Source organism: Haplochromis burtoni, unplaced genomic scaffold (assembly GCF_018398535.1).
Source record: "Haplochromis burtoni strain Fernald_Lab_line unplaced genomic scaffold, NCSU_Asbu1 Contig_37, whole genome shotgun sequence".
NCBI lineage: Eukaryota > Metazoa > Chordata > Actinopteri > Cichliformes > Cichlidae > Haplochromis > Haplochromis burtoni.
Window position 1 is genome coordinate 2,227,060 of NW_024582398.1, and position 20,613 is coordinate 2,247,672.

At 41.8% G+C, this 20,613-nt stretch overlaps 2 protein-coding genes across 2 annotated transcripts; one reads left to right on the forward strand and one right to left on the reverse strand.

The window, feature by feature from the left end:
* Positions 1–264: 264 nt before the first annotated feature.
* hpdl (4-hydroxyphenylpyruvate dioxygenase-like) lies at positions 265–3,583 on the reverse strand. Its single transcript, XM_005919508.3, has 5 exons — positions 2,723–3,583; positions 2,469–2,635; positions 2,240–2,391; positions 1,608–1,735; positions 265–1,190 (listed from the first exon to the last, which is right to left on the reverse strand). Exons 1-5 carry the CDS (start codon positions 3,475–3,477, stop codon positions 986–988), a joined length of 1,407 nt encoding a protein of 468 aa, XP_005919570.1. The 5' UTR covers positions 3,478–3,583; the 3' UTR covers positions 265–985.
* Positions 3,584–3,951: 368 nt separating this feature from the next.
* On the forward strand, positions 3,952–20,173 carry zranb1a (zinc finger, RAN-binding domain containing 1a). Its single transcript, XM_005919511.3, has 10 exons — positions 3,952–4,283; positions 4,733–5,585; positions 11,335–11,522; positions 12,529–12,682; positions 13,583–13,654; positions 14,352–14,550; positions 15,232–15,352; positions 16,804–16,933; positions 17,860–18,089; positions 19,115–20,173. Exons 2-10 carry the CDS (start codon positions 4,757–4,759, stop codon positions 19,328–19,330), a joined length of 2,139 nt encoding a protein of 712 aa, XP_005919573.1. The 5' UTR covers positions 3,952–4,283; positions 4,733–4,756; the 3' UTR covers positions 19,331–20,173.
* Positions 20,174–20,613: the final 440 nt, after the last annotated feature.

Sequence of the window (20,613 nt, forward strand, 5' to 3'; positions counted from 1 at the left end):
AGCCTAGTTTAATTTTCCACCAACATAATGCTTACATAATGAAGTGAACAGCAAATAATAGTTTGGGATACATTTCTACATTACGAGCCAATGAAGTGGTCACTTTTTCTCATATGGACAGTGACTTTGACTAAGTGATGCTAATGCATTAAATCAATTAATAATACCTTAGTATAAAATGTAAAAAAATAAATATAGAAACATTTCTCACTTTTCCTGCATTCATAACTATGAGCATTATAGTAAGCAAATGCACTTAAATGTTTTAAGTAAAAATACTTTAATATACAGTGTTATTATAGCACAGTATACATTAAAAAAAGCACACTATCATTGATGCATTAGCAAGCTTTCAGTCTTCTAGCAGCTTGAGCTTGTTGTGCATACTTCATTGAGTATATGTGGAAGTGGTGTTCAGACACTTTACATAAATATACTGCATTAACAATGAAGAACAAGCCACTGCGCCCAAAAGCATTGCAAAGTAAAAGTACCGCATGCAAGTGCTACTATCAAAATATAATGTAAGTAACTGTAAGTTCCAGTATCTTTGACAATTACTAAAATGCACTGGCCATTGTCAGTGTTTGTCTAGGAAGGTCTAAGAGGTTTTAAGTGTGCTTATTCTGAAGTTTGGCCCACACAAGAAGAAAAACGGAGCACAATATTTTGAAGCCAGCAATTGATTTTCACAGTTTACTGTGAGTCAAGTTTATTGAGGTTACTCTGGAGCAATGTGGTTTACTTTGAGACAGTGAAAACAAAGACATTATTTTACTCCTACAGCAAGTGTCTTTTGTTGTATCATTTCAAGTACAGAACACAGCACCCATTTCAACAGATATGAATACATTATATAATAAGTAATGTGTCATCAGTGCAACGAGGGACTTTTTAGAGAGTAATTTAAATATTTCATATGTTTTTCAGTAAATAGTGCAGCCACATGAAATAACATAACCTGTTATAGAAATTTTTGGAGTGGCTAACTAAGAGCAGTTTGTGCAGTTTTTGAGGATCCCTGAGGTTCTTGACGATCCACCCTCTCATTTTCCATGTACGCCTGCACCGACTGCCACAGCGCCTTGATGTTCCCCTCGCCAAATCCCGTTGCCCCTCTTCGCTCAATCAGCTCGAGAAAGAAGGTGTTCTCAGCAAATATGGGCTTGGTGAACACCTGTAAAAGATGTCTGAAAGGGGAAAAGCAGCACAGTAGATTCACTTTCAGCCTCGGGACTGTTTCCGCAACTTTTCATTGGTGAATACAAAAATAAAAATAAAATAAAATTGTGGTTCGTGTCTTTCATCATTATTGCAGCAATTTTAAACGAAGTCAAGCAGTTTTCACATGCATGTTGCAAGCCAAACGGGCTTCTGCAATTGTACTGAATAGTAAAACAGGAACATGTCCTCATTTTAATAGAGATGACTGATAAGGTTGTTTGCTGACATTGAGCAGCCATACATCACACAAAACTTTCACAGTGTTTCACTTATTTAATAAGATAATGCCAAAGATAGTTAAAAGAAACCATTGACTAAAACAATTTACAAGAGAGGCATTCTTTGAAGGCTGTGAGAGATTACAACTCTTGATTGGCTCTTACCTTTTACTTTCACTGGATGCTCTCTGTGATAAAGGATCCTGGTGCAGGTCTGTATCCAGGAGAATCCCATGCTGTGCTAGCATCTGGGGGCTGTGACCTGCTTCCTCTATTTCCTGCTGTTTTCCCAGCTGCCACAGCGAATGGGATGGGTTTAAAAAGATGGAAAATTCCTTTATTTTTGAACTTGTTACAAAGTCTGTAATTATAGTGTTTGCTCCTGTGATTACTGGTACAAAGCAGACCCTGTTCTCCCTCTGTGTGGTGATGGCATAACCTTGAAAAGTGTGATAATGACTTGGATTATGTGTTCTAGTGGGAGAGGTTTGCCTTCAAAGCCCTCTTTTCTTTGATATCGTTTTCAGCCTTAAGTCACAGTTCAGCTAGGTTTTAGGCATAACTACTTTGTTAAGTGTGGTAATATATCATGGTTTGGATCAAAATGTACCCTTTTAACAAGATCTGAAAAATCTCTGAAAGCCTGCCTTGCAGGAAGTATGAGGACGAACTTCTCCCAAAGTCCCAAAATTTCAAAATCCAGGCCAGCTATGTAAATTAAACAGAACTACAATGTGAAAATATGAATAAAACACAGGTCGCTTCTTGCAGTGATTATAGTTCAAAATCATTCAAACCTGAGTGTAATAGGCTGGAGGAGGGGAGGAAAATTGTACGCCAGCTTCAGCCATCGTGTGCGCAGTAGAAACAATGTTTTTGGTGTACAGCCCAATGTGCTGGATCCCTGGGGCCCTATGCTGCTCCAAGAAGGTGTCAACTTGGTTCCGGCCTGACAAAGCAAATGCAAACAATGATGGCGGAGATCATAAATAGTGGCTTAAATTAGAAATTAGGGGTTTCTATTACCTTGTTCGGGCAGTGATTCCGCAATGACAAACTTGCAGTCAGGCTCCTTTTTGCCAGCAAAAGGAAGAGCGATGCCTGCTTTGCTGCACTTCCAGTACTCCATGGCAGTAAGTCGAAGCCCAATGCCCTCCTGGTTTATCACAAAACCTTCATCCACGTCTTCATTACTATTCAGGAGAACAAACAGCCTTGAGATTACTGACACCACGCTGGGGAAAAGATATGGCAACAAATGCCTCGGAACAGTTTCTCACCTATCAATGAAAAACCTCTGAAAACCAAAGACCTTCTCGTACCACCCCATGACCTGGTGGGTTGTCTTCCTGGGGCAGGCATAAGTTATGTGATCAAAGTGTGTGACAGGACAAGACATGTCCTCTTCTCCCAAGCTCCAGTCCTTTTCAATGACATCAAACCCTGGCAAAAAGACTCCCTCATAGTTTGTCTTCTCAATTAGCGTGTGACACACGTTTCCCACAATTGATTTTACTACCGAGTAGGTGACAGGACCATTCACGTCCTCAACGGTGGTGGGAGGCACCAAGAAATTACAGCCCAGATCGCGAAGAACCTTGAATGACCTTTGGACATCCTCTACCTCGAAACACACGTTGTTTACAGTATCCACCGGATGAAGAGGGCTTAAATGATAAAGATATCCCAAAGAATTATTACCCTGCTTGTACTTCTCCAAGTCAGCCCGCTGTGGATCAATGGAGTATCTGTCAGCTAATCCCAGTATCCCTTCATTCAGTCCCACTCTGCTCTTACTGGGTCTCTCATTTACGACGAAAACTGCTGCTCCTTTCCTGAAAGCAAACTGCTTGGACTTGTCAGTTAATCTGGCAGCAAATAAATCAAACTTGAATTTAGAGACAAGGTCATTAGCTATTTTCTCCGCGTTAGAAACGTGGAGCGAAACGTGGTGTAACCGGCTCAAGAAAACAGCCATGTTTTCAGTGACGTTTTGAAAGGGGCGTGTCCAGAGAAAGCGGAACCCTTGATTCATAACCGAAAAGCCTATTTTTTTCAGTTACATCAGCATATACTTAACGCTTTTGCTATTCTTCACAGCTAGTTCAGAATTTAATTGGAATGTATTCAAAATATAATTTAAGAAATTAAACAATTTACAGACTCGCCATGGTTTCTATGCTGCTTATAAATATCGGATTTAATATCCATACGGATAATGTCATATTTATGTAATCCAGTTTTCTATCCCAATCTTTGGGGACATCTTTGGGGATGTGTAAACTATCCAATCGCAAATTTCTTAGCATGACTAACATCAACATGTTTTTGTCTAGTGCAATGTGCCTAAAAATCGACAAAATATGCAACGTATTTCAGCGACGTGGTTATCAACTCTTTCTGCGTCCTAAAAATTAAACCCCCCAGGGCGTTTTGACTGTTCCGGACGTTCCTGAAGGCAACACAGTACTTTACCTTTGTCCAATCACGTTGAGAACTCAGCCAGATGATTGGTGACGGAGGCAGGCCAGCGTTTATTTTGGCTCTGCTACTCATTTGTCTGCTGTCGCCGCCATTAAACAACACGGAGGCAATGTAAACCACGGAGAGTCGCGGATTTAAACGATGATTCGAGGTGTTCCAGGCTTTGCCGGGGATTGCTTTGTTCCGCCAGTGGTTAACGAGTCCATGAAGGTAAACATGTGAGAGGGCAGAGGAGTCGAAATCATTCGGATTGGGAAAGGTTTGATTGAGCCGGAGGAGGAGGAGAGGAGGGGAGGAGGGGGAGTGAACGAGAAGGGTTTGTTGTGGTTTTCGGCGGCGCAGCGCAGTCACGAAACGGTAAGATTATCACATTTTTCTTCACATGAATGAAATTATGACCTTTTCCATGACTGTATGCTCCGTCGTGCGCGTTAATCGTTGGATTTGATGGCAGTTAGCTCTATATATGCTAGGAGGTTAGCTCAGTAGCTAGCAAGCTAAAGCTAAAGACATAACTGCAGAGTAACGCAATAGTGTCTTTAGTCAGATGAGTTAAAACCGCGCTGTTAACCATTCTTCTTAGGGTTACGGATTATTAAGGATTCAAATCAAACACTCTAAAATGTAATCTTGCCAGTGTGTCATTGAATGTGCCCGATCAGATGCAGGTTAGTTTACAAACTGCTGGAGCATATGCTGGACGGAATTCTTATATCTAAACACAATGGTTTGTAATACCTGCTTATTCGAGATTATTCTCAGAGCTATTGTTTATGTCTCAACTCTAACGGGATTTTTCACAACAGTGCATCCAACTAAAGTAGTCCACAATGACGGAGCAGAGGATAAAGTGGGCCTGTGACTACTGCACCTATGAAAACTGGCCATCTGCAATCAAATGTACTATGTGCCGTGCACCGAGGTTGAGGGGACCCATTATTACAGAGGAACCTTACAAAAACAGTCCTGATCTGGACCCCGGACTGGAGTGGGAGCCTTCTAGAAGTGAAAGTGGCAGCAGCCTCCTCATCTGTCCTGATTCCAGTGCCAGGCCTAGAGTCAGGTCACCCAGTATGGCTGAGATTGCCAATAAGTGGTCCTGCCAGATGTGCACCTATCTGAACTGGCCTCGTGCCATCCGTTGCACACAGTGCCTCTGTCAGCGCCCGAGGACCAGCAGCCCCACTGAGTCCCCACAGACGTCAGGCTCCAATGCAGGTTGCCGCCCTGCTCTCCACTCTCCTGTGGATACCTGTGAGGAGTATAATGACAGAAACAGACTCAACACCCACCAACAGCACTGGACATGTACCGCCTGCACTTACCAGAACTGGCCCAGAACTACAAAATGTGTGGTGTGTGACCTCCCCAGGCCCAACAACCAAGAAGCCATAGAGCTGGCCGAGTCTGCGGAGCCCTCACCCGTAATCAATGAGCAAGACAGGGCTCGGTGGAGGGGCAGTTGTAGCGAAGGCCAGGGGCAAAGGAGATCCCCTCCTATGCCCAAGAGGGAAGATCATGTCACTATGGATTTCCAGAGGATAGAGCTTGCAGCTGGAGCCATGAGCAAAGAGGAACAAGAAGTCGACTTCAAGAGGTTAAAGCAGATTAGGAACCGAATGAAGAAAACTGACTGGCTGTTTCTTAGTGCATGTGCTGGTGAGTTTTTTTTCCCTTTCTACGTTACATGTAATTTCTGCATCGATTACGAGATCAGTTGGTTCATAGCAAATGAATGATGTGAAAATGTGCTTGTTTCTTAATTTTGTTTAAAAAGAATACACTCCCCTATGTCATGTTTTTCTTATAACAACACTTTTTTTGTGTGTGTCTGTGATGTCATGCTAAGCGACAGCAAAGCATTGTACTCCAGACAGAGGTGGCAGTTATTGTCCCCAATGCAACACATTTTCTGTGTTATTACATTGCAGATGGTGCATCACTCTGCAAAGTGCCAAGGTTGCACAGCACTAAGAGCCACTTTGTATTTTATAAATGAGTGACGGCATGACTCATTGTTTAGTCTCCAAATATTAGAGTACAGAAGAAATTCCTGCTGTGTTATTTCATAGGGCGGTGCCATCAGGTAAATACTGCTGACTGCAATGAAAAAACCATAAAATGTGGTAAAAGGGAAAGTAGGAATTTGGTCCAACTCACCACTGATGTTCCCAGTGCTTTTACTTGGGCTCTGAGAGCATCTTTGAGCAACTGAGAGGGTGTGAGTGCTTCCCAGCTGGTGGGGATGAATGGGCCGTCTGGGCAGCGTAGTGCAAGTGCAGCCCATGGAGCAGAGAGTCTCCTGGCTCACAGTCAATAGACCCTGTAAACAGTGGTGCGTATGTGCTGAACAGAGCCCCCCAAGAGGTAAAAATAACATTGACAGGATATTAAAAACAGTCAACAAAAAACAGAAGGAAAAAAAAAAACATGAGTGCAGCACATGATCAACGTCCCCTTGACCTTTGCACTGATTGAACTTGGCAGTATTTTTTTTTTTTTTGGTCGTTTTCTTTTTTCCCCTCTCCCTACCGCTGTCCTTAAAGACATGGGAAGACTCATGTATTAACTGTAAATATGGCTGAGCCTTTTTTCTTTTCTTCTTCTTACCATGTCTCTGACTCTTTACGGATATACTGCATGTGCTCTTCAAAGTGTTTGTCAGTGGAGGAAGTGCCTGAGTCGAGTATGTTATGGCCAAGCACTTCCTCAGGTCTGAAAACACGATCTCACTTCACTTTACTGTGTTCCTGCAGTTCTACTTTAATGTTTTTTGTGCTCCGTACAAGAGCCAAAATCAGATGATTCCCATTGATTGTGCTTTCCCACAAAAGGAAGCGGACATGTTTTTGTATTATGGTTCTTTTGTTTCAGTGAAAAACCTAACTGGTGTCTCTTGCTGTTGCCGCTCTGTTTATATTTCGATGCGGTTCCTGATAATGTGGTGTGGGAGAAAAAAACATTATCAAGGACCTCTGTTTGTTTTGCTTTCAGAAGATTAAATTAATCTCGACGATGAACTGAATTTTTCAGATGATTCAAAAAATGCAAGCCCACCACTTTGTAGTACTTATGGTGAGAGATATCGAGAAACAAACACAAACAGACATTGATTTCATTTGTTCCAGCACATTACTTTTAGATAATCATAGGTTACTGTGGAGCAGCTGATTGAGAAACAATGTCAGACTGTGTATTTGTTAAGCGCAGACCAATATTAGCTCAAAGTCTTTCACAACCTGCATGATGTGCATTGATCAGACTGTAGGCACTGCTGGGATCAGACATGCTCTCATGAAGCTGACCTTGTCAAGCATGCAAAGGCAAAATATTCTGACATGTTAGTTCACTGAGGGCGTAATGAGGCGTTCTAGTTGGGATAAAACCACAAACCATCATGCCTAAAAACCTCTATGACCCATCTCTGGGTGATTGGGTCATTATGGGGACGAATATTACATAGCCTAATCTTTTAATGGGTTGCAGTTGCTAAAACTTAAATGTCTTCATTTACATTAAATGAAAGGACCCATACAGCGCTCCGAAAGATAAAATACTGGTTAGGGCTGCCACAAACCATTATTTTGATAGTCGACTAGTCACCGATTATTTTTGCGATTAGTCAACTAATCAGATCATGCATTTATTGGACGTAAAACGTACAGCTTATTGCACTAGCATGCATCTGCTCTTATATAACTATCATTAGCTTACAGCTTTAAGTGTTTATGGTATGTGCTAACTAAAAATAAAGACAAGATGATAGTTTATTAAATTTGAATGAAATTTGCAGATACGTTCACACTGCAGGTCTTATTGCTCATTCCGATTTATTTTTATTTTTTTTATTTTTTGATCAAATCTGATTTTTTTTTTTTTTTTTTTTTTGGTCTGCGTGTTCACACTACAAATAAAATGCGACAGCAAACGCGCTCTAGTGTGAACGCTCAAAGTGGCCCGCATGTGCAAAAGAAGACTTCACACACAACGCGCTTTGTTTAAACCCAGACCAAACAGTATTGTTTGACAGATGGCCGTTAATATAAAGACTTCGGACTTTACGTTTCCCAATTTTTGCTTTAAGCTATTTTGTTATTTACATAATAATGTAAATAACCTAATAATTATCCTTATTGCTGTTTTAGAGGAGCGGTGCTTCAAAGGATAGTTGCAGATTTCTGTCAGAATCTGCAGATTATACAGTACAAATAAAATGTTCACGTTTCTCCAACGATGTCTTCCCAACAGTTTTACTGACATCTACACTGGATGGCCAGGAAGCGCTCGTTCGCGATGTCTTCTCGGGCCCTTCTCCGGAGCTGATAATTGGCGTCTGTCTTGTGTCGGTGACGTAAAAGACGGATTTAATGCGACCTGACCGTTCAAACAGCAGTCGCTTTCTAAAACATCGGATATGTATCGGATTCAGTCACATACGAAAGTGACCCAGATCGGATTTGTGCCGTTCACACTGTCATACCATGATCGGATATGGGTCGCATAGGGTAAAAAAAAATCGGATTTGATGCGCTTTCGCCTGCAGTGTGAACGTAGCCTTATATATATTTAACCTGAGTAGTGAAAGACGGCAGTGGGTTTGAAAACGATTTGCTGGGAGTCCGGTGTTCTCACGGACTCTAGTGAGCCTTGCCCCCGGCTAGCTATCGAGCTAGTGGGTAACAGACGTCTCCGAAAAGCGCTTTTGAAAATATGTGGTGTCTTGATAAACTGAGCAGATATTTGTGGTTTACACAGCTACATTCTCGCCTGAAAATATGTTAAACGTTTATTTTGTGACCCAGAAAGAATAATAAGAGTAATATTAAAGCTAACTAGCTGCCGCCATTGTTGGAAACTGAGCTGGGCTACGCTATGAATTCTGGGACAGAGCTACTTCTTCTTCTTCGGGGTTTAACAGCAGCTGGCATCCTTGTACATGCAGTGCTGCCATCTTCTGTTTCAGTCCGTTATTGCACTCTTAAATTCTACTACTCATTCCTGCGTCTTTTGTGATCTTACAAAGCTTCAAACGACGCGTCGACTATTAAATCGGTCGTCGATGATTTTGATAGTCGACGTAATCGTGACTAGTCGACTAATCGTGGCAGCCCTAATACTGGTCGAGAAATCTGGCATGCTCAACATGCCAATGCACATTACTTGACCATCCAATTACTTGTTTCTCGGTTTTTAGAAAGTCTTCATAACTTCTCTTTTATTGCTTTTGTTTTATATTACAAAGATTGGTATGAGTCACACAAGAAAGGTCTGGGTTTTTTTTTTTGGTTTTTTTGCAAACCTAGCTGCCTTAACCAGTAGGATATCTCTCCATCTATCCATTCCCGTTTATCAGGGACTTGATGCAGCAGTCTAATCAGTGATGTCATGGGAGACAGCCAGGTGAGAAATGTAATCTCTCCTGCATGTTTTAGGATTGCACTGGGTCTCCTCCCAGTTGGATATGCTAGAATCCCCTCAACTAAGAGCCATCCAGGAGGTATCATAGTCAACTGCCTGAACACTGACCCTCTTTTGAACTGCCATTCTCGTCATCCTATCTCTAAGGGTACACTAGTTGCAGATTGCTGATAAAAGCAGCGGAAATGAGCAATCAGTTCTTTTGGGTCACTACCCAGAGCTCACGGCCACAGGGAAGGGTAGGAACATAGATCGACCAGTAAATCAACAGCTTCAGCTTGACGCTGAGCTCACTCTTCACCACGACAAACTGGTTACAGCGTGCACATCAGTGCAGATGCCGTCAGTCTCCCACTCCACTCTTCCTCCAGTTGCAAACAAGATCCAGTGATACTTGAACCCCATGAACTACCACTGTTTTTTTTGCGTGACATTTGTGCTGTTGCGTCAGGGAGTAAGTAAATTTGTCTTGGGTCGGGTACCAGACTGCTATGATGATGATAACAAGAATTTAAGGATCCTAGCTATCATCTTGGTGAAACCTCGTTTGTCGATTGCACTGCAGTGCATGCTTTATTGGGAATCACTGTTTAAAAATGTAGTTCAGCATGTAACCACATGCTTGGGTAACAAAATATTGAACGAAGAGAAACCATTAAGCTGACCGATGGAAATGTTTTTTAAAGTTCATCACGTTTTAGTGCGGGCCTTCATATTCTGTGAGGCAGCCCACATTAAGTGTACTGCCTCACTTGAGCACACTTGATGTTGGCCTTCTATTAATGGTTTGGAAGAACAGAGCCCAGACAAAGGTTTACGGTTTGTTTATCTAAGTCTAAATTTAGCAAAACTGCCTGTATTCACTGAAAACGGGTCACCACATTCTTGAGTTCCTTTGAGGTCTCCCGCATAGCAACAGCTATTGCAACTCAAATCATTCTGCATGTATTTATAGATCTGTTTGCAAAATGTCACCCAGTATGTGTAAAATGAGAAGGGTCATGCTTGGAATGTTTTAGTCCAGATTCACTCAACTGTCCTCTTCCCTGCCTGAGAGAACATCCTGATGTAAGGCAGCCAGTTTAAATAAAGCGGCTCTTCCAGTGTCCTGTTTGCTACCTGGCTGTTTCACTCATAACAGATGTTGAGACTAGTAGGTTCAACACACTGTCCTATGTGTTACACAGCTCTCTGATGGCTCCACATTACAGCTACACTGTTCTGTCTGTTCTGCTATGTAGTAGCCCGACAGTGTGATAACTGTTCTTGCACTCGGTTAGCTCGTGGCTACATCTAAAGGTCATCAGAGCTGTCGAATGACATCAAGGCCCTATTAAATTTTTTCCTCTAGTTGAATTTGTTTTGCAAATTTCTCCCAGGTTTTAATATTAATAAATTGTGACTTGCGATGTTGTGTTAGCACATTTAAAGCTGTCTGTTACATCTTGCTTCTACAAGAACAGACATGGGGATTGAAGCTGCTCCAAAAAATATATCTAAACCATTTTTAAAATGGATTTTAATGTTGTTGTTTTTTTTGCTGATACATGTATGTTCTTTTGATTATCTTTTGAATACACTTGCTTGTTTCAGTATGCCTAAGTAATACTAATCCAAAGTAATAAAGGCTACATTGCAGATGGGTTATGATGTTTACAAAGGTGTTGAACCTTTTATGGTCAGCTCTGAGGTTGTACTTGTAGTGCTGTTAAATGGCTTGTGTTGTATCATTTAGTCTTCCCTATATCGATGCACCGCACTTGAATGTGTATGTCATGTGAAGACATAAATGGCCGACTATGCTGACATGAGTCACTCTATTAAAGTTTGGTAGCCTCTCTACACAAAATCCTAGAAAAGAAGCTGTGTCAGCAATATTTAGGCACTGATTCATCACTTTTAACAGTTGTTTTCCATTATTTTTCCTTTTGATATTTATTTATTTATTTATTTATTTATTTTTTAACCTTCCTTCCTTCCTCTCCTGCAGGCGTTGTGGAGGGAGACCTGGCGGCAGTAGAAGCTTATAAGTCATCCGGTGGCGACATTGCCCGACAGCTCACTGCAGACGAGGTGCAGCTCCTTAATCGGTCCTCAGCTTTTGATGTAGGCTTCACTCTGGTACATCTGGCTATTCGCTTTCAAAGGCAGGACATGCTCGCCATTCTGCTAACAGAGGTAAGCATGGTCTTGAATCTTTGAGCAAAAATTTGCCATAAGTTTTTAATCTTAAGAGGATTTATGTCAGTTTTTATAAAAAGATCCTAAAAATTCTAACATGCCTGTAAAGTCTCTTTATGTTACAGAAACTTTTCATTTTTAAGTGCTTTTTTGTATTTCTCATTATCAGCCACAACAGCTTATAATTGCTCCTTACCAAGTGTGCTATATAATGAAAAATAGATGCTCCTAATGCATAGAAATACAGCAGAAAAGCACTTTTTTAGAATTAGGGGGGTATTAGAATTGCTGCTATTCTGTCATTGTTTCTTATGGGGCATGATAACAGAGTTGATGTGGTTCGGAGCGCAAACAGTGATTAGGAAAAGGCACAGGAAGCATGTTGGCAAGCATAGAAAGGCAGGTCTTTACTATGCATGGGAGAGTTTGGTCCCCAGTATGACAAATGCTTGGGTGGGTAAGGTGGACCAACTTCCTCTTTTGTGCTGCGTGAAATGCATGGGAACCATGTCTCGACGCCGTATGAGTATGTGTCAAGGGTCTCGTCTCTGTTTGAGAAGATTCACTAACACTACTAAAACTGGAATTGACAATTCAAACAAAATTGTGAGCAAGAGAAGACAACAGTGTATCCGAGTGCACAGGATGGCAGCGCATTCACTCTCGGCATGCAGTGTGGGTGAATACAATGCTTCTGTTTAATAGAATTGGCACTGTGCCTGCCCAGCTTTTGATGCTAACCCTCCTGGCGTGCTGCAGCTGATGGACAACATCTGGCGCGCTACCATAATGTCGTGGGTGGAGCTTGCGGTTTTGAATTTTCAGTTTGGGAGGGCAAGCATTTAGCATAACAAATCTTTTGGGGTAGTACATTTGCAGACGTGTCTTAAGTGTAGATAAGCTAGCTTAGTTTTAGTTATATAGTTCAAAGTTCACAAATTCATTTGAATCTTTTAATTTCATTGTAAAATAAAAATTGTTAATCTGTGTGCATGTCTACAAGGTGAGCCAGCAAGCAGCCAAGTGCATCCCTTCCATGGTGTGTCCCGAGCTGACGGAGCAGATCCGCAGAGAGATTGCATCTTCACTACGTCAACGTAAAGGAGACTTCACCTGTTACTTCCTCACCGACTTGGTCACTTTTACTCTGCCCGCAGGTACTTAATGCTTATACCCCTTTTTTTTTTATTTATTTATTTATTTATTTATTTTTTATTGGTGTGTGTTTGTGCGTGTAATCTAACCTCTCTTCCTGTTTATCCCTTTATCATTTTTGCTTTATGGGCCTGTGCTCGCAGAAATATATAATTTTTCCTGTAGCCTCAATAAACAGCTCAGATTAAACTCCCACCCCAACAACCAGTCTTAATATTTGTCATGTCTGACACGGAATATTACTGGCTCCATTTACTCTGGAAGCAAACAATGGGGAAATAATTACTTTTGTGCTCTTTGGGATTCTATTCATGGCTTCTTTGTAGAATTTTCTTCTACACAGTATAAATGTCTAAATTGTCAATGTGTGAACTTGAGTGTAAGAATAGGACCCCGCCGCATCGCTCAGAGAAACATCAGCTCGTCCCTGTGGCATTATGTCTTCACTGAAATGACATGCACTTTACTTTTAAGAACACCCACTGTTCTGATCTAGTCCTGCTGCTGCCCCTGGGAGCAAAGATTATGAAGCCTTTGCATATAAATTCGAATTTTTGTGTGTGCGCGTCTAATGCCAAGCATTTCTCTACAGAGTGAATTTGGCCCGAGGCCAGCTGCAGGGCACTCGCTCTCTCGCTTTGTCTGTTTGTGTCTCTCTTGCTCTCAGACAAAGCCAGTGCCATTCACTATTGAACCAGAGAACAGCCACCAGTGTTCTGGCTTTGTGTGTGCACAGTTCAATACACAGAGCTTGTATTTACAGTGTGCCATTGACAAAATGCCATCCAGTGAAGAACATCCCCTCTGTGTGTCATTACTGTAGCATTTATGTTGCCCTCGGCCTTGTCTACCATTCGGTTATAACGAGCATGAAAACCTATCTTTCCCATGTTTCTCTGCAGATATAGAAGACTTGCCGCCTGCTGTCCAGGAGAAGTTGTTTGATGAGGTGTTAGATCGAGATGTGCAGAAAGGTACTGAAGATGTCATTCTTTATATCCTGTGTCATATTCTCAATCTGTCCAGTTGCATGTTTTCAGCCATTCACGTCCTGCAATAGAAGGGACTTTAAACTAGCATCTTCCCCGCCTGTGTTTGTCTTCAATCAGCTCCCCACCTCCTGCTTCGTCTTCTTTTCCTCCTCTAATTAGGTTAATTGAGCTCACTAGTTTCCCTCCCACATACTTATCTAATGACACTCTCCCAGTGCAGCTGTGTGTGTGTTTTGTGTTTCAACGAAGATATAAAAGGAGTGTTATGACCCATTTAAGCCACCTTAAAGTGGGCTACTGGATAGAGCTGCCTTGAGTTTCTGGTGCAGAATATGATTGCATATTCAGGGAGATGTGTTTAATAATATTTCACGATGGGAAGAGAAATGCAGAAAAGCAGGTTTTGCATTTTGTCCCTGCGGAAATAGCGGCTGCAGCAGCTGCACATCTGAAACGCTTAACGCAGCATCTGTGCAATCCCATGCTGAGTTTTTGGAAACACAATTTTTTTTGTTTTTGATTCTTTTCATTAAACTATCAAATATATTAGCGGAGAAAATAAATGCAGCCAGTGTAAAACAAGTTCCTCTTTTGTGTTTTCACTGCAACAACACAGAACTTGATTAGTTATTGTCTTGGAGTCCTCAATACCCAATCGCACATTTATATCTGTTTATAGAACTGGAAGAGGAATCTCCTGTTATCAACTGGTCTCTGGAGCTGGGGACACGCCTGGACAGTCGCCTCTACGCCTTGTGGAACCGCACTGCCGGAGACTGCCTGTTGGACTCTGTTCTGCAGGCCACCTGGGGCATCTACGACAAGGACTCTGTCCTCCGCAAGGCTCTCCACGACAGCCTGCACGACTGCTCCCACTGGTGAGAGGCTCAGCCCTACACAGTTCCTGTAGTCTGATACTTGACACTTGAACATTTTCACAGGCTGCTCTCAGTTCATGTTGCATATTCAAAAAAGCGCCTCGTGTTATCTGCATAAAAACAAAGCGAGAGCAGACGAACTGAAAGAAATAAACTGCAAACAAGACTGGACACATTAAAACAACAACAAAAAAAGTCATTCATCATTTCCCCCTCTACCAAGTTATGCTATTTTATTTAATTAGACTTTATTGTATTGATTCGATTCACTTTAACACAAGCACTTTGTTTTTTTTTCTTTGTGAATTTATGACCTGTTTACATCATAATTATATTTATTCTAAAGTTTTTGCTTTATTCTTGGAATACGAGTGACTGTAAATCCAGATTTTCAAACTGGTGTATAACAGAATATTCTTTCTAGAGGACATGCCTATAGACTACACTCATACAAGACAAAAAACATGGGTAAAAGTCCTTTTAATGAGCATTGCAGGTGTGTGGATTGTTCTGTTTATGTATAATTAAGACCTCTGGCACTTAAAGTGTAGCTCTTTAGAAGCTCTGTAAATGGATACATAAAGTAATCCATTCTATATAAGCAGGCTGAGCTCGAGGTCACCTTTAATTCAATAAGCTTTGAAAATAGTATAATAATATTCTTTTTTTTTTTTTAAATAGGTTTTACACACGCTGGAAGGAGTGGGAGTCATGGTACTCGCAGAGCTTTGGTTTACATTTCTCCCTCAGAGAGGAGCAGTGGCAGGAAGACTGGGCCTTCATTCTGTCTTTGGCCAGCCAGGTAATTATGTTGTTGTCTCTGGTTTACAGCCTACCTTCACTTCCATTGAGTTTAAAGACAGTGGTACATTTTAAATTTTTTTTATTTTTTGGTCTACAAAAGAAATAAAAGCTGGAAAATGATGTATAAATTGATGCACTAACAAAGGCAAAACGGGAAGGTTTATGACCCAAAATGTCTGTCTCCAAAATATTTACATAACAATAGTCCCTTTCCTCTCTTGCATTGTTTGCATATTCATTAGACTCTTGCAGCACTCCAGTCAGCAAAAGCGTGTGAGTCATATTGCAATAATTGTGGAAAGCATCAAAATTGCAATGTATCGCCTGTATTTGATCAAGGAAAGGCAACTCATAAGATAGTTGGATGCATTTATATTTTGCTCACTCAACTCAAAAACTGTCATTTACAAACAGCTATCCTCAAAGAAACTCAATATGCACAATTAATACAGTTGAACAAATATCGATTAAATAAGCCCTTTTACATTGAAATCATTTGAAACCGTCTTTTCAAAGCTAGAAGCTGATCTGCTTAATATCTTGACATGAACACAATCAGTCTGTTCGTGGAGCCTCTTCCATCTGGTCTCTAACACCGGGTAGTCGTGTTACGTGCACAACGCTCACTCCGCCGCCTCAAACAGGCCGATAGGTTATCTCGTCAGTACGGGCGTGCGGTTATATAATTCAACAGGCTGACACCGCAGTTGCAAGTAGATTAGTTGTGCTTGCCAACTTCACGACACCACCAGAAGTCCAAAACATATTTTAGTGTAGCTATTGATTTGCTGTTTTGTCAGATTCTGTTGCTGCAGTGACCTCGACCACGTTTTTTTTGTTTTTTTTTTTAAACAACTCTATTTGAGGAAATAAAGGTCTGCATAAAGCACAAGCTACTGAAACTATGAACTATTGTCATATATGTGCATTAGTCTAAATGGGAAAAGACAGTCGGAAGGGTCGCACTGTGCATGGTGGATCATGTGTGAATGACAGATAGGACATAAGCAATTTACTGCTGATCCCCTAAGATGAAGTTGTAGACAGCTGATCTACCGGCACGCCTGCTGAAGCAGCACTCGCTCTCCCCAGCATGTGACCTTGGGATTTACAGGCATTTAGCTTAGAGCCACTCTACCAGCAGCACAAACAAACACAGCAAAAGCTACCAAGCGATGACCTCGTCTCAGGCTTTGACAGCAACGGAGAGATGAGAGCCGAAGGATAAAAACCAAGCTTTTTAAATCCCATCCCACAAGGCTGAAACTTTGAAACCCCTTTTTATGCGATAGATCATTGCAGCAGTAGAATATTTAAAAGTGCTTATGTAATGTGCCCAATGAGAAGGAAAGAAAAGCGTTCATACTTGTGCATAAGATACTTTTCTCTTTGCAGTATGATCACAATGCCTAACTATTCTTATGCTTTTTCTTTTTCTCCTCTTTTTAGCCCGGGGCCAGCCTAGAGCAGACCCACATTTTTGTTCTTGCACATATTCTTCGAAGACCCATCATAGTCTACGGAGTGAAATACTACAAAAGTTTCCGTGGGGAAACGTTAGGATACACTCGTTTTCAAGGTGAGGCATCGTGTGGCTGTAATACAAAACGGTGTTCTCAACTCAGATCCTGAACTTGTAAAGGGTGTCAGATCTTGGGGGGGGGGGAATGGAAACAGAGTACTGACACTTGCTGATCAGTATGTTTCTTAATATTTATTAATGTGACTATCAAAGGTGAAGCTTTGGACCCTCGTGTGTGCACTGTAGAGGGTGTAGTAGTCACTTATGTTACAGCTCTGCTAATATTTAATTTAAGCAGAAAGAACTTTTTAAAATTGAGTGGAATTTGTGATAAACTGACCCCGGTGAGCTTCGCTGTTTATTTCTAACATTTATCATGGCGTGAGCCAGCTTTAAACACCTGCAGCAACACCACATGAAACAAGGCCATTAGAATTACTCATACAGACAGGCTATTGTGTATGAGATGCAGAGTGAGCACAGCTGGAGTGCGTGGCTGCCAGAATATCTTGACCTCATTCGGTGTGTTGCACTGATAATTTGAATAAATAAAATGGTCGCTGTGTATCTGTTCCGTTTAGGGTGCAGCCTGGTTATGATGGCCTGCCTTAATTACGGTAATTATGTGTGTAGACTGAAACCATAGCTTTTGTGTACATTGCACGCTAAGTGTTTAGTGATTGCTGGTGTGCTTTTGGAGCTGGAAGCTGGCCTGTCAGAAGCCAGAGGGTTGAGGGCGGGTGCACTTCTGAAAAAGCAGCGCATCAGGCTGCACCGCGGAGCTCGTCTCTGCTCACAAAGAACCGGTTGTTTTCAGCGGGCTAAAAAGCAGCCGCCTCTAGCGTCAGGTCAAATCTGAGAGTGCGCTCGGCCTCGGCTGACATTTGCACACAATTTGAGCGAACAGTTGCCGAGCCTGTTCCTGGCCGATGCCTCGAGTGCTGTGGCGTGCAGCACCTTTTGACTAGTTTGTGTGTCTTCAGGTGTGTACCTGCCTCTGTTATGGGAGCAGAGCTTCTGCTGGAAGAGCCCCATTGCCCTGGGCTACACACGGGGTCACTTCTCGGCCCTGGTGGCTATGGAGAACGACGGCTACGACAATCGCGGTGCGGGCGCCAACCTCAATACTGACGACGATGTCACAGTCACTTTCCTGCCATTGGTGGACAGCGAAAGGAAGCTGCTGCATATTCACTTCCTGTCTGCACAAGAGGTAGGAACTGTGGTTGTGCTGTAAAACTGCAGATTTGTTAATTTTTTTTTTTTAATTTAACTTTAAAAAGCAGGTAATTGGGTAATTTTGAGAAGTGTATTTTGGTATTACTGTAAATATTTTTGAACTTTACTGCTTTTTTTGGGGGCGGGCGGTGGAACTGACAGAGGAGGCGGAGCTGGAGGTGGCAGAGGAGACAAAGGTCCTAATTTTTATTTTCTTATTGGGAGTGACCAGGATGGACAAGATTAAGATTTAGTACATCACGGGGACAGCTTAGGTATAGTGGTTTGGAGATGTGCAGAGGAGGGATGGTGTTTGATTTGAGCTACTGGGAAGGAGGATTCATGGATGTAGTGAAGGAGGATAAAAAGAGGGGTGGCATGAAAGACGAGGATGCTAGGGATAGTGTGATTATGGAGGCGGCTGATCCACTGTAGCGGCTAATGAAGAATATTAGAAAGCCTAGCAGGGTTATTCCAGCTCAATTTCCAAAAAGAACTGTGCTGACTGCATTTAAAGCCCAGTCTACAAGGCTAGGTTAAAATATTATGTGTAGGTGGGATGTTGGGATGTGAAGAAACAGCAGTTGGATCAATTACCCAGTGTATTTTGACTTGTAGACAAGCTGGTTTCACCATGTGACCATGTAATAATGTAGCGCACTACCAGATGTTATAAGCCTTTCACTTGTACCATTTCTGAGTCACAGTACTTAAAACTGCATTAATCTTAAAATATGAAAAATCTACCAGTTGTATTTAATACTTGTTGCATTTCATCAAAACTCAATCTACAGTTTGGATGGAGCGGCCTTTGTAATAAAAATTCCAGTTTTGGTAGCAGTGCCTCGTGAAACGACTAACAATCTTTAGCATTAGTTTCAGTGATTTTGGCTGTAGACCAGTTTTAGCTTTGTTTTTTGCAAATTAGTCTTGATGCAGGAAAGCTTTTAACATGTGCTATTGTGAGGTGAAAGCGTGTTTCTGAACATTACTAATAGCATGTTTTGTGTGTGACTTCAGATGGGCAACGAGGAGCAGCAGGAAAAGCTGCTGAGGGAATGGCTGGACTGCTGCGTGACAGAAGGAGGCATGCTGGCTGCCATGCAGAAGAGCTCTCGCCGCCGTAACCACCCCTTGGTCACCCAGATGGTGGAGAAGTGGTTGGACAGATACCGCCAGATCCACCCCTGTGCCTCTCTCTCCGATGGCGAGGAAGAGGACGATGAAGATGAGTGAGTGAGGGGGAAGTAGAGAGGAGAGAAAAGAGCTCTTAAATCTGTGGAATGGACATTATAGGGTCTGGGAGAGACTACCTTGCTATCTACATTTCCCCTTCCCCTCCCTCGTTTCTCCAAAAATGTAAATCTTTAACTTGTAATAATGCATGTGTTCTGTGAGCTCTGTGGTAGAGAAGATACCAGCACCATCAAACAGAATCCTGATTACTGCTCCCATGAACGCAAGTCCACTTGGTTTGCCTCCCTATAGTCCTTACCGGTTATCTTGATGCTTCCTGTCAAGGTAATTATCTCACCGTGAGAGAAGTAATAGCTCATATAGGAAAAATATACTGTATTTAAGGAAATCCTGAAGCTGCACTAGATGGCAAAGTTCATTTATACAGAATTGCCTGACAGAAATTTTTGCTTCAAACTGAGAGGATGATAATCCTTTTTGTGTGTGTGTGTGTGTGTGTATGTTTAAGGTTTACAGAGCACTTGTTTTCCTGATTGCTGATCCCCTCTACAAAGCCCCATTTGATGTTGAATTTATTTATTTGTTCAGAAGAGTTGGCACGCGGAGGCGATACCCTTTGTTCTGCCCCGTTTTATCTGTTTTTTGGTTGCTTTTTTTTTTTTTTTTTGATCTTTTCAGTTGAAGTATTGAAGTATTTTATTTTGCACAGATTATACATAAATTCTGTGAGGGGGGGGGGGACATACAGGCTTACTGACATTTCTATGTGTGACACAGTTTGTGTTTGAGTGGGTGGTGGTGGTGATGCTGGTGGGGGAAAGAAAACCAAACGCCCCGCCTCTTTCAGCGGACAGCGTTAATATTAAATTTGACTCACTTGCACCTACTTACTTACTTGCATTGTTCATTAATTCCCACTGTTAAATTCGTTGTTTGAATTGGTGACGCCACACACGCACGATTCCTTTTCCTTCCTGTTATAGCTGAAGTCACTGGGTGATGGTGGATCGGGAATGTTTGATCGCACACAAGGACACAGCCAATAATGTTCACATTGTGCACCCACATCATCTAAATATAAGTAGGATCACTGCAGTATGGAGCTCTCTATAGTGCAAATCACGGTTAGTTTTAGAATTATGCCATAAACTGTATATAAAAGATGGCTTTAGGCTCGGTACCATCACTTATTGGTTAGTAAAGTTATGTTGTAAAGGCTCAAATTGAATATTTACATCTTGGCCATCATGGTGCTTGATAGTGGGGCTAATTTGGCCAAGAAAATTACACATTCAGGACAAGATGGGCCCCACATTAGCTTT

What these genes read in the sequence shown, in the direction of transcription:
- zranb1a (XM_005919511.3), top strand. Translation starts at nt 4,757, where the DNA reads ATGACGGAGCAGAGGATAAAGTGGGCCTGTGACTACTGCACCTATGAA. An exon ending in CTGCACGACTGCTCCCACTG is followed by an intron (nt 14,551 to 15,231) that starts GTGAGAGGCTCA and finishes TTTTTTAAATAG; the next exon opens with GTTTTACACACGCTGGAAGG. An exon ending in AGGATACACTCGTTTTCAAG is followed by an intron (nt 16,934 to 17,859) that starts GTGAGGCATCGT and finishes GTGTGTCTTCAG; the next exon opens with GTGTGTACCTGCCTCTGTTA.
- hpdl (XM_005919508.3), bottom strand. Translation starts at nt 3,477, where the DNA reads ATGAATCAAGGGTTCCGCTTTCTCTGGACACGCCCCTTTCAAAACGTC. An exon ending in CAGAGGTTTTTCATTGATAG is followed by an intron (nt 2,636 to 2,722) that starts GTGAGAAACTGT and finishes TCTCCTGAATAG; the next exon opens with TAATGAAGACGTGGATGAAG. An exon ending in CTCCAGCCTATTACACTCAG is followed by an intron (nt 1,736 to 2,239) that starts GTTTGAATGATT and finishes TCGCTGTGGCAG; the next exon opens with CTGGGAAAACAGCAGGAAAT.